Source organism: Arachis ipaensis, chromosome B03, assembly GCF_000816755.2.
Source record: "Arachis ipaensis cultivar K30076 chromosome B03, Araip1.1, whole genome shotgun sequence".
Taxonomy (NCBI): domain Eukaryota; kingdom Viridiplantae; phylum Streptophyta; class Magnoliopsida; order Fabales; family Fabaceae; genus Arachis; species Arachis ipaensis.
Window position 1 is genome coordinate 22,557,268 of NC_029787.2, and position 13,788 is coordinate 22,571,055.

The 13,788-nt window shown below is 41.9% G+C and overlaps 1 protein-coding gene and 1 long non-coding RNA gene across 2 annotated transcripts; both read left to right on the forward strand.

Moving 5' to 3' along the window:
• LOC107632609 lies at positions 8,286-9,197 on the forward strand. Its single transcript, XM_016336275.1, has one exon. The coding sequence runs from the start codon at positions 8,286-8,288 to the stop codon at positions 9,195-9,197; it is 912 nt and encodes a 303-aa protein (XP_016191761.1).
• Positions 12,568-13,276, forward strand: LOC110270030. The gene is made up of 3 exons (XR_002359013.1): positions 12,568-12,649; positions 12,712-13,059; positions 13,142-13,276. It is a non-coding gene; the product is annotated as an uncharacterized LOC110270030 (long non-coding RNA).

The following is a 13,788-nucleotide window of genomic DNA, read 5'->3' on the forward strand; positions in this document are numbered from 1 at the left end:
CCGCATTTTTTTAAAAATTATCTTTTAAAAAATAACTTTCACAAACTATATTCAAAAAATAAAAATTTTATCAAACCAAAGTCTTAATACGCCAAAGTGCATCGTTCTTACGTAACCCTATGTACTACTATACAGTATATAAAAAGGAATCTCCAAAAATATACTGACTTAAAAGACTTAAAAGAAAATAAACAAAAACTAAGAAAAAAAAAACAAGAAACTGCTTAAGAAAGGCAGTCCCGCTGAATACTACTCTCAAACTCCTTCCAAGGCAATGGAAGCTTCACTTGGGGAGAAATAGTCCTCATTACAGTCTTTGCCATGATGTCAGCTACTGTATTTGCATCTCTCAAGATCAACTGAAGATCAGCACGCCATTTCCAATACATGATATCTCGAATTTTTAACACCAAAGGATCAATAAACCCAGAGCAATCTTGTAAATTATTGATAATAGTAAAAGCCTCCACACAGTCTGTCTCACATATAATGTCTCTTTGTCCCGAGTCCCATGCTAAAAGAAAGCCTCTCCAAATAGCAAACAACTCTCCTTGTAAAATGCTACGACTCTCAATTGTTCCCAGATAGTCTCGTTGCCACCTTCCCTTCCAATCTCTGCTAACACAAGCAAAACTAACTCGAGCACCACTGCCAGGATAGCTAGCATCACAATCAATCTTAAAGGTACCCACTGAGGGGGGAATCCAAGAGCCACTAATGGTTGAGGGGATAGATAGTCGTTGCAACTCAAAAATATTTCGGAGCTCCTTTTCTAAGGACAAAGCCATACCAATCACCTTGTCTGTGGTCCAATGCTCGTGAGGATGAAAGATCTCGTTATTTCTCGAACACCAAATCCACCAGAGACCAGAAAAGAATCTAAAGGGGCACTATTTGCTATTATGTAAGAACCAACTCATCAAATCCACTGGTTGATCGGAGATCCCTAAAGCTTGCCAAAAAAGTTGGGCTTTTGGACAATCCCGAATACAACGTAAAACCGATTCCTGACCTGAGAAACATCGTGGGCAGCTATCCATGTGCGAAATGTCCCTCCTAAAATGAAATGCAGCAGTAGGAAGAGCCTCCCGAAGACATAGCCAGGCCAAAAATTTGTGCTTTTTCAGAACATGTTGACGCCAAAGCCAAAGCCAATTACCCCTATCCTCCCAACTAAACATCTTCTTACTGAGCCATAAATAACCACTATGAGCATCATAAAACTTTGAGGCCGCACCAGTCCAACACCAACCGACCTCTGAACCAGCTTGAACATCTGGGTTGTAAGAGTTAATGTTGCTCTGCAGAGACTGATTCAGAGGAAAATAGATATTCTCAAGGTTCCACTGTCCAGATGACCAAAGGTCCAAGATCCTGAGATCCGAATCAGAAATGTGAACATAATCCATCTCCTGACACAGTCGCCCCTCTCTTCTCCATTTAGAAAACCAAAAGTTCTGTTCTAGATCCCCAATACACCAACTAAAACCTTCCTTCAGGATATCCCAAGCTCGACATATACTCTTCCAAACATAAGATCCCCTTCCTCGAGACTGACTAAAACAATCATCCTTAGAAGAATGGTATTTCTCCGTCAACAGTTGAACCCATAGCTTGTCGGGATGGTGAAAAAGTTGCCAAACTAGTTTTCCAAGAAGAGCAATATTGACACAAAAAGGATCTCTAATTCCCAGACCTCTAAACTTTTTAGGAGTGACCAACACTTTCCAATTAACTAGATTCAGGCCTCTACCATCAGCTTGACCCTTCCATAGAAAGTTTCGCATCATGGATTCTATCTTATTAGTTAGCCCTTTAGGGAAGATAGATACTTGCATGCGATAAGTAGGAATCGCAGTCACTACCGAGTTGAGCAAACAGAGTCTGCCTGTCTTATTAAGCAATCTCCCTTTCCAGCTGGCTAGCCTTCCCCGAATCTTGTCCAAAATATCGTTGAAAGTTGTGCGTGTCACCCGAGAGTGATTAAGGTTCACCCCTAAATACTTGCCCATGTTCTGGACGAATCTGATGGAGGAGACTCTAGTGAAAATCTCTTTTCTTGTCGCTGAAACATTCCTGGAGCATAGCGCTTTAGATTTTTCCATATTAACCTTCATCCCAGAGGCTCTGCAGAAATTTTCCAAAGCTACCATTACAGTTTGAACTTGCTGTTTTTCATCTTTACAGAAAAGAAGCAAATCATCGGCAAACATCAAATGAGAAATTCTTGGACCCCCTCTAGAAACCGCAACCGGCTTCCACAAGCCCTTATCAACTTGCTGATTAATAGAACAGGACAATCTCTCCATACACAACACAAACAGATACGGTGATATAGGATCTCCTTGCCTAAGACCCCTGCTTGGAGTAAAGCTATTTAATCTATCCCCATTCCAGAGGATAGACAGTGAGGAAGCAGTGACACAACGCATAATCAGATTAACTGTCGGAGGAGGAAAGCCAAAACTCACCAGGGTTTGTTTCAGAAATCCCCAATCCACTCTATCGTACGCTTTCTCTAAATCAATCTTAAAGGCCAGGGTACCTTTCTTTGAGTTTGTCTTCTTCATGAAATGGAGAACCTCTTGTGCTACAATGATGATGTCTGGGGTTCCTCTCCCCGGGATAAACCCTCCTTGAAGGGGCCCAATAATCTCTTTGAGATGGGGACGAAGTCTATTGACCAGGACTTTCGTTATAACTTTGTAAACCACATTACAGAGACTAATTGGTCGGAAATCCTTCATGGAAACGGGGTTTTCTACCTTCGGAATAAGAACCACAAGAGTTTCCATCATCCTTGGATCCATATCCAAACCAGAGAACGCATGACGAACCATAGTCCAAACATCAAAACCAACAATCTTCCAGTATTCTTTAAAGAAGAAAGCCTGAAACCCATCAGGGCCCGGTGCCTTAAAAGAATGCATACTGAAAACAGCCGACTTAACTTCTTCCAGAGTAACTGGCGCTGTGAGGCTACAACAGGCTTCATCATTTAGGGAAGGCAGCGGCACATCACCAAGACAACCTAAGTCTACATCCTCCGACTGGCATAATAGGCGTTTATAGAAGGATTCAGCTTCCCTTCTAAGGACATCCGGGTCCGTTCCCACACCCCATCTTAAAGAAAGAGACCATGAATCTTATTATGCTTTCTCCGCACAAGAGTATGGACATGAAAGAACTTGGTATTTCTATCTCCAAATTTTACCCACTGCTCTCTGGATTTTTGAAACCATAGAAGTTCCTCCTGCACAAGCGTGTTATTAAATTTATCAATCAGCTGTTTTTCTTTTTGCCGCATAGACAAATCTTCCATTACTTCAAGTCGCTTCTGAAGGAAATTAATCTGTCTCTCCAATTTGCATTTCCTAACGAAAATGTTGCCGAACACTTTAGAATTAAACTCCAAAGAGTTCTTCTGCACTTCTGAAAGCTTGCCATGCATCTCTCTGTAGCCAGCCTGCCATGACTGGTTCACAATATCTCTGTACCCCGGATAAGTTGCCCAAGCTGCAATAAACCGAAAAGGTCTATTCTTTTTCGGTTGGGGACGACCTGTACAGCGTACTAGGATAGGACAATGATCAGACTGAAGCCTATTTAAAATTTCTGCGTAAGCCTCTGGAAAGAGAGATAGCCAGCCACTATTGATACAAACCCGGTCAAGTTTTTTCGCCACCTCAACACCATTTTTAACCCTTCTGTACCAAGAAAAATGTCTTCCAATAGTCTTCAAGTCAAACAGATTACTATCCCCTAGAGAGGCAGCAAGCCGATCTGCATGACGACTCGAGAAGAGGCAACTCTTAGATTCATGAGAGAATAGTACTTCATTAAAATCACCAAGAACAATCCATAGCCCGCAGAAAGACGAAGACTGAGTAACAAGATAATCCCATAGCAGAACTCTGATATTAAATTGAGGACTACCATAGATACCACTGCACCTCCAAATCACATTATTTACCTGAACCTCAACTGTAACACACTGATCGAAAGCATCAACCCATTTGCAGTGAACACCCTGTATTGCAGAAAGGAACCAGATACCCCCTTATGTCCTGACGCCTCCACTATACTAATAGGGTGATAACCAAGTCTTTCCCAGAACAGTTTCAAGTATTGAAAAGGACAGTGAGTTTCAACCACAATAAAAATTACAGGTTTAAATTTCCTAACCAGCTCTTTACAATTCACCCGGGCTAACTTATTAGAAGCACCCCTAATATTCCAAGCTATTATATTTAAACTATCCATAATATAAAATATAAAAATATAAAACAAGGAAATCAAATTGCTTCACCAACCTCAAACCGAGGCTTGCCCAGCGGAAGTGACTCCCGTGACCTTCAGGTTTGCCGGATCTCCATGGAATATCTCCTTAATCCCGCCTACCGACGCAGTAATAGCCGGCAATGCGCCTTCCTTCTCCAATGGAACCGCCACGGTAACATCCTCCTTCACGGTTGCAGGAAGACATGATGATGCTTCCACCACCGTGCCTCCATTCTTCTCAACTGGCGAGCTCTGTAGGGACTCCGGCCTTGGTCGTTTCCGGAGAGAGGACCCGCAAAGTACTGGGGTGTGTCGGGTTGAGGAGATCGACGTCTCACCAACACGGGAAGCGTTGTGTCCGACCTTGACTCGTGACCTGACCCTAGCGCGATAGGAACTAGATCCATTCGTGTGAGAGAAGTGAATGGTGGGCCTGATTACTCTACCCGAATCGGTTCTGGATTGAATGCCTTTTTGGACCTTGTTAGATTGCTTCTGACCCAGCTTGGTTTTACCATTTCTCACAACTTGCTCCCAGCCTGGTTCATCATGCATGCAAGCCTCCTCAACATTATTTCCTTCCAAATTATTAGCCTCCAAATCCTCTTGCAAATTCGATGCAGGATTCTCGCCAGTAACGCCACCTACCACATTAGGTTCTACTTTATTTGAATTGTAAATTTTGGTCTCAGGATGTGGCACTGCCTTTGTACCGTCCCGTGGCTTTGTGGCATCGGAATCATCACTTTTTCCTTCCCTAGAGTCTCTACCTAAGCACTGTGCCATATCGTGACCATAACGTGCACAAGAGTTACAAATTAAATTTAAACTTTCATACTCCTTTGTACCGTCCCGTGGCTTGGTGGCATCGGAATCAACATTCTTTCCTTCCCTAGAGTCTCTACCCAAGCACTGTGCCATATCGTGACCATAACGTGCACAAGAGTTACAAATTAAATTTAAACTTTTATACTCCACTACATGAGTTACGCCTTCCACAATGATATGCTTGATCACTGGCAGTCCTAAATTTATTTGAACACATACTCGGGCATATCGTCCTCTCTCAGCCAACTTAGTGGCTAAGTCCACTTTGATGGGAACTCCTATTGCAGAAGCAATACGCATCATGGCCTGTTCCTGATAGCACCAGATTGGGAGCCCCGAAATTCGAACCCATACAAGCATAGACCCGAAGGATTGCTCACATGGCCAAAAATCTATATCCCACGGTTTTACAGCAACATAGTGCCCATCAATCAACCACGGGCCACCAAGCATGACCTTCTCACGATCTTCACATGCATCGAATTTTACCATGAAGTACCCAAACCCCACATCAAGCATATCAAAGCCACCTTTGATGCGCCAAACCATCCGAAGCTTGTGTGAAAGAGCTGTGTAACTATAATTTTTATCAAGAACCTTGATCACTAAAGCTTCTCGATAAGGCTCTGCCAAACAAAGCTTGACTTCTTCAGTGAAGTTTACACATGGAGGTTGGGAATCGCCCTGCTTGCCCACCACCGTGGCTATACTATCCCCAGATAGAGATCCTGCAAGTGCAAATGCCTTCGATTTCTCTGGACCAATGACTTTATCTCTAAAGGAGATCTTTGTAGGATTTGAAAAATCCTCTCGTGAAAAACCCTCCTTGGCACCGGATGCACCCCACCCACACTCTCCCCCTTATCTCTTCCGACAGCATGACCGCCATCCTCACTGTGTTTCACCCTCAAACACTTGTTCCCACTCTCTCCTTCTCTCATTCTCTCTGAGTACGGAGTACGTAAAAAAAAATATTTTAATTAACTACTAGACTAACAACTCAATTTTAAAATTAAATACATCATCATATAATATATAAAAGTTTTAAAATTTTTTGAGAAGGGACTATGACCCTACCAATCCCCCTCTAAATTCGCCTCTGTCAAATCATAAGAGCATGTCCAATAATGATAAAATGAAAGGCTGGTTCATTATTTTTTTGACAAAAAGTAGAGACCTAACGTTAGAAGAAAACGAAGTCGAGTTCTTTCACATTTTTTTAGACAAATGAAATCCTGCTTGGAAAAACTAAGCTTTTTCAAAAAGAACCGCCTTCTCTCTCTCATGGAGAACGCCTCTCTCATATGGAGTGTTTTCTTGGATTAACAGCTTCATGCTTACCTGTTTGTTATTCACCTCTTTGCGCATACTTCTCACCTCTTTGTGCATATTTTTCTTTTTAGCTTCTTCTTCTTTTGCACAATAGTACATATGGCCTGCCAAGAGGAGCAATCTATCGAAGGCAAAGTTGTTTCCATTAACCCTGTTGAGGATGACAGTTTTGCTGCAGAAAATCTTAACTTGGTAGGAAAGATTCTATCAGACAGAGAAGTTAGTTTCAATACCTGTAGAGCAGCTCTTCTGGGTATCTGCGGCCATCCGGAAAGAGTTGCCATTTCTGATGTTGGTAGAAACAAATTACTTATCAGCTTTAAGGATGTGCGGAAAGGGATCCAAATAAGGAACGGAGGGCCCTGGAGCATCCGTGGACATCTTCTTAATCTGCAGATATGGAACGGACGTGAGTCACTCTATGATGTGGATCACATGTATATGGAATTATGGGTACAAATACATGGACTTCCACTCAACTATATAACAAGGAAAACAGCAGAGATTATTGGTAAGAAATTAGGAACTGTGATGGAAACAGAAAATCCCAGATTAAATGATACACTACAGAGAACGTTTTTGAGGGTGAGGGTAACTATGAACATCACCAGGCCTTTGCCAACGGGTTTTTGGCTAGCAACACAGAATCATCAAACTCTTTGGGTGGATTTCAAGTATGAGAGGATACAGGATAGTTATTGTCTGAATTGTGGAGTCCTAGGTCATACCAAGAAGAAATGTAGTAGCCCAATGGCAGTGGCTAGCTGGGACCATATGCAACCTAGGTATGGGCTGGGTTTGGGAGTTAATCGTGCCAGGGCCATCTCAGCCAAGGGGAAAGAGCAGGATGAGAAGGAGATGAACAGGGAATGGACTGAGGCTAAACAAGTCTGTAAGGGGGAGTGCGCCAAAATGGAGCATATGAAGGAGCATTTGACTGAAGAGAGTTGTACAGGCAGGGGATTACAAACAGAGCCTCTGCGAACTCTTGATGCAAATTCTGTTCATCAGACGACGTTGGGAAAGGAAAGCCACAGATTTAGGATGCATGGTGAAGCAGGGGAAGCTCTGAGAAATGGGAACAAGTTTGCAAACACTAGAACTGACATCAGGAAAGGTTATGACAAGCTCCAAGAGATAGGTGAAGGTAGTTGTGCATTTAGGCCCAATGTCATGTCTTCTATGGGGTGTCAGGAGCATCTTGAGGTTGGGGGGAATGAGGAGCAACAACCTTTTGGTGATAGAACAAGGCTGAATGAGGGTCGTTTGGATGAGCCCAAGCAGATGGAGGATTGTGTCCAGCGCCTACAAGCAGAAGATGATGTCTGCGGGAACTCCAGAAAGCTAACAATTGGGGAAGAATTGGAGAAGCTTTTTGGTAAGAAACAGGCCCAAGCTAAGCATCATGGTAATGCGAATATTAACAAGCATTCTGGGTTGGAGGCACGAATAGTTAGGCATGATGCAAGACAGATGTGGAGCTACAGGGACAAACCAAAAATGAAGAGAATTGTTACTGCTGCTGGTAGAACCATGATACAGCGAATGGATAATGGAGAGGAGTATTATGTCGAACTAGCTGAGGAGCAGCATCTTAAGGAGGAGGAGATTGCTGCTGGGTCAGAGCAGAGAAATGAGGGTCAACGTGTGTTGGATCTGGCGTTTGATCTAAGGCTGAATTTGAAATCTAAAAGGTCTAGGGATACAAGCAGCCTCGCAGTCTTTGTTGACAAGTTCGAGGATGATGAACACCTAAGAATGGAAAACTCAGGTAAGAAGTTCAAATATGTTCCTGGATTAGTCATGGCTGAGGAGGCGGGCCTTATCACGCCCCACCAGCAGCCATGATTGTTGTTAGCTGGAACTGTCGTGGTATGGCGGCCCCATCGACAGTGTCTGAATTAAGAAGTATATGTAAATATCTTAGGCCATCCGTTTTGTTTTTTATGGAGACTAAAGCTAGTAATCTTAGTTGTGCTAGGACTAGGAGAAACTTAGGTTTTGATAATATATTTTGTGTTGAGTCCCGGGGGTTGTCCGGAGGGCTCTGTCTTTTTTGGAAAAGTAATATAAATATTGATGTTTATGCTTGGTGTGATAACTTTATTAAAGCCCAGATAAGCACTGTTAATGTTAATGTCTGGGAAGGAATTTTTGTTTATGGCCATCCTGATTTTAAGAGAAGGAAGGAGTTACGGAATGAGTTAACTTGTGTAGATAATAATTTGCATGTGCCGAGGACTTTTATTGGTGACTTTAATGATGTTATTGCACAGCATGAGAAAGTGGGGTTGCATCCAAAGTCGACTAGTCAGATTGACACTTTCAGGTGCTTTGTTGATAAGAATGCTCTCATGGACTTAGAGTTACAAGGTACTAAATACACATGGTTTAGTAACCCAAGGAATGGTTTTGTTACTAAGGAAAGGATAAATAGAGTACTTGCTAATTGGGAATGGAGAGAAGCTTTCCAACATGCTACCCTTTCAGCTTTACCAGCCATTAGCTCTGACCATATGCCTTTAGTTCTCAATGTTACATCCAGGGGAATAAGGACCAAATGCTTTAAATTTGAGGCTTTTTGGGCTGATCATGCTGACTGTGGTAATATCATCAGGAAAGGATGGAATAGTGTCTGTAATAGTTTGGTTGATCATTGGACCAATTTGTCTCGTAGGATGAATAGTTGTAAGCAAGAATTGGTCAAATGGAGCAAGGCTAACTTTAAGAGGGTTGATATTGAAATACAAAAGTAAATGCATAGCCTTAAGCTAGCAGAGGAAAGAGATTATTCGGACACTCAGCAGCAGGAAATTAGTAATTTGAAAATGGATATTATTAGGTTATGGAAACAGGAGGAAAAGTATTGGGGCCAGAGATCTAGAGTGAAATGGCTGAAGTTTGGCGATAAGAATATTGCTTTTTTCCATGCTTCTACCATCCAACGAAGGGATAGGAATAGGATTGTGAGGTTAAAGGATATTAGTGAAGAATGGGTGTGTGGTGAGGATCAGATACTAAAGTTGGTTGTTCTTCATTTTCAGAATCTGTTTAAAGCTTCCGGCAACCTTGTTATGTCTGAATGCATTAGCAAGATCCCTATTAGAGTTACTGAAGATATGAATCGAGAGCTATTGAAAGAGGTTTCTGATCAGGAAATTAAAGAAGCTACTTTCAGCCTTGGAAGTCTTAAGGCACCTGGTCCAGATGGATTAAATGGCCTTTATTTCCAGAAGCATTGGGCAATTCTTCAGAAGGAGGTTTGTGAAGTTGTTAAGGTCTTTTTTTGGGAAGGAATCCTACCAAGTAGCATCGGAGATACTATTATAGTTTTCGTTCCTAAGACCAATTATCCAGAATCTTTTAATCAGCTTCGACCGATCAGCTGTTGCAACTTTATATATAAAATTATTTCTAAGGTGTTGGTTGTTAGGCTTAGAAGAGTTATTGATGCGATTGTTTCACCTATCCCTAGTGCGTTTGGGGGGGACGCCTCATTTAGGATAACATGGTAATAGTGCAGGAAATGTATCATGCGATAAATAAAAAAGGGCAGTTTGCCTCCAGGAATTTAGCTATTAAGATTGATATGAATAAAGCCTATGACAGGGTTGAATGGTCGTTCCTAGAAGCAACTCTGAAAGCTTTTGGGTTTAATTCGCACTGGGTCAAGTTGATTATGATGTGTGTCTCGCAGGTTTCTTATAAGATTAAGATCAATGGTGTTTTGTCGAGGAGGTTTCTGCCGCAGAGGGGACTAAGGCAGGGAGACCCCCTTTCGCCATACCTGTTTATCATAGCAGCTGAAGTTTTTACTATTCTTATGGACAAGGCTAAAGATGAGGGTAGAATCTCTGGTGTCAAAATTGCGCCCACTGCTCCAGCCATTTCTCATCTCCTCTTTGCGAATGATTGCATTATCTTTTCGAAGGATAATGAGGAGGAAGTTTATTAGCTCATTACTATTTTAAATATATATACAGAAGCCTCGGGGCAGCGAATAAATTTTGACAAGTCTGGAATTACGTTTGGCAATCAGGTTCCGATCAGAAATAGAGTAGAAATAGAAGAGATCTTAGGGTTGCCGGCTTGGGATCAACCAGGCAAGTACCTGGGTCTTCCAGCTCAGTGGGGTAGATCTAAGAATAAAGCTCTGAGGTGGATTGAGGAGCGAGTGTCTGATAAGCTTTGCGGTTGGAAAGAAAAACTTCTTTCTCAGTCTGGGAGGGAGGTTCTCATCAAATCGGTTATTCAAGCGATACCTGCCTATGCTATGAATGTCGTCCTCTTTCCTAAAGGTTTTTGTCATCGCCTTTGTCAAAAAGTGGCTAAATTTTGGTGGGCCTCTACTGGTAAGGATAGGGGTATCCATTGGAGAAGTTGGGATAAAATTTGTGCTAGTAAAAGGAATGGAGGAATTGATTTTAAGGATTTTTATAGTCAAAATTTAGCACACCTGGCAAAACAAGCATGGAGAGTTTTCGAATGCCCTAATGCAGTATGGGTTCAGGTGCTTAAGGCTGTCTATTTCCTAAACGAGGATTTTAAAGTAACTAAGGTGGGAAGGGGAGCATCTTGGATCTGGAAAAGTATTGTGCATGGTAAGGATTTCCTTTTGAGAAATGGGAGATGGTTGGTTGGGAATGGAGAAAGAGTGCGAATTTTAGATGACAATTGGATATTGAACATGACGAACAGTCCTGTTGTTATGAATGATGATGTCACATTTGTAAAGGAGCTGATTAGTGAAGGACAGGAGTGGAATATAAGCGAGTTAAGGAAACACTTTGATGGAGATACTGTTGGGAAGATCATTAGAACTCCGGTGAGTGTTATTGGCAGAGAAGACAAGCTTAGTTGGCCTTTTAAACCAGATGGCAAGTATACTATCAAAATGGGTTACCATGCTGCCAGGAAAGAACAGCATCTCGATAATAGCAATAGCCCATCAATGAGTGATGACTTTAAGGATTTATGGAGAGACATTTGGAAATTAAAAGTGCCTCAAAAGATCAGAACCTTTCTATGGCGGGCCTCGCATAATATTTTTCCGGTATTCCAAAATCTTTATAATAAGAAAATCTCTAACACTCCTATCTATCCTATTTGTTTGCAGGAACCAGAGTCCACTGAGCATGCGCTTCTACTATGCCCTTGGACAAGGGCTGCGTGGTTCGGAGCCCAAATCCAGTGCTGTCCTACGGCCTATACTGTATCATCTTTTGGAAAATGGGTAATGGACCTCTTTAAAAGTATGAAGATCGGCGCAGGAACTGATTATGAGCTATGTAGCAGCAGAGTTGGTTTTTTGGTATGGGAGGTTTGGAAAGCAAGAAATCAGGCAGTGCATCACAAGTCTAAACCTAGTCCTTTACTAGTAATTAAAAATGCTAAACAAATGGAAATTGATTTTGCAGATGTTGCAGAAGAACCACCTATAAGTTCTATTCATGATAGAAGGTCAGATAAAAGGGTTACCTGGAGACCGCCTCCGCCACGATGGATTAAGTGCAATGTCGATGCAGCATTTCGCGAAGTGTACTCTGGAGGAGCAACAGCGGCAGTATTCAGAGACCATGGTGGAAGCCTCGTCACAGCTTCAAATTCTAAAATTGCAGCTTCCTCACCTCTAGCTGCCGAAGCATTTGCGGTTAGGGAAGCATTAATAATGGCTAAAAACTTTCAACTGGATAGAATTATTTTTGAATCTGACAGTTTGATACTCATACAAGCTTTAAAATCAAAAGCCTCAATTGCAGAAATTCAAGTTATTTTTTATGACATTTTGGAATTAGTGCGAAGTATCACAAATTGTGGGTTTACCTGGGTGCCTAGAGAAGGGAATGGCTTAGCACATGAAGTAGCCAGGCTTACTGCTGACGGTTCTCTTCAACAGAATTGCCTCAGTGCCTAGAGAAGGGAATGACTTAGCACATGAAGTAGCCAGGCTTACTGCTGACGGTTCTCTTCAACAGAATTGGCTCAGGTGCAAGCCGCAAATCATCAACAACATTTTGACACAAGAGCACTATATGTCTCTGCAACTGGCAAACAGATCATGAGTATGATCACTTTTTTGGTTTTTTGGCTGCGTATAAATCAAATCAGGCAGGGAATTAATTAGATTGCAGATTGAAAGTTTGGAGGCATTATGGATATGCATTTTGCTACCTTGTTTGTCGGGAGGGGGTGGAATGCCATGTCTGTTGTTTCTCTCCCCCTTGTTGTACTCTTTTTGGTGTTGTACTCTTTTTGTACTCTTTTTGGTAGGTTTGTGTCCTGTTCTTTGCCTCACCAGCTTAGCATGCCTTCTGCTAGTCCGGAGGGTGAGAAAGCCAGAGTTCTGCATTTTGGAGTGCACGGTTCTGCTTAGAATCCATCTGCTCTAAGCTATGCAGAATCTCAGTACTGAGTGACCAGTAGGTGTTTTGAGGAGATGTTGATGCGGCTGCTAAGGAATGTGCCAGGGAGGCTGGATGTGGAAACCACAGTCAGGGAACCAGCTAAGAGGGGAGAGTAGTCATGAACAACCAGATGCATGCATTCATTTTCATCGAACAAGATGATTGGCTTATGCTCCTTGGGGTTATGTTTCAGCTGACTCTTGGATCGGATAGAGTGAGATAGCCTGATCTTGCAAATCGGTCCTACTGCATCTGCTCAGAATCCTTCTGATTTGGTTTCTACATTGTTTGACTAGTGACTGAGGGTTAGGTGACTGGAGTAGTGCTCAGATCTGGTCTGTTGACGATTCTGCAAGAGTGAAGACCTTAACTTTTTCATAACTTCCGGAAGAATTTGTCAATGGAAGCTTGCTGCAATGTCAGATCTCTGGGTAACATGCAGTGCCTGTGGCCATTGATATTGTCACGCATGATATTACAGTGGTAGGTAATGAGTTTGGTACCGATTAGAAGCTTCAGCTGCAGAGTGGGGAAGGTGACCTCTTCCAACGCCGGGTCGGGTATAGGTTTGAGGATCTGGTTTGGGAATCTGGTTTGTTTTGGTTTGGGCCTGTCTATAAGCCTGGACCTTGCCCAAAAAAAAAGAGAAGCCAATCAAAATTAAACACGTGTGACTAACAATTTATAAATAAGTATATTAAATAATTATATTTTTATTTAATAATTTGAATATCTATTTATAACGTAAAAATTGATGTGGAGTTACTTTTTATAACAGATGGATCATAAAATAGGGATTCGGATGAGTTCGCGACAGGAGATTGTCTAACATTTTGATGTGTGTGTTTGCATTTTTCATTTTTAAAAAATATTAAATGAATATTTTTATTTTTGGTTATATTAACACCAACTAATTTATTATGTTTTAATTTACACGGTAAAT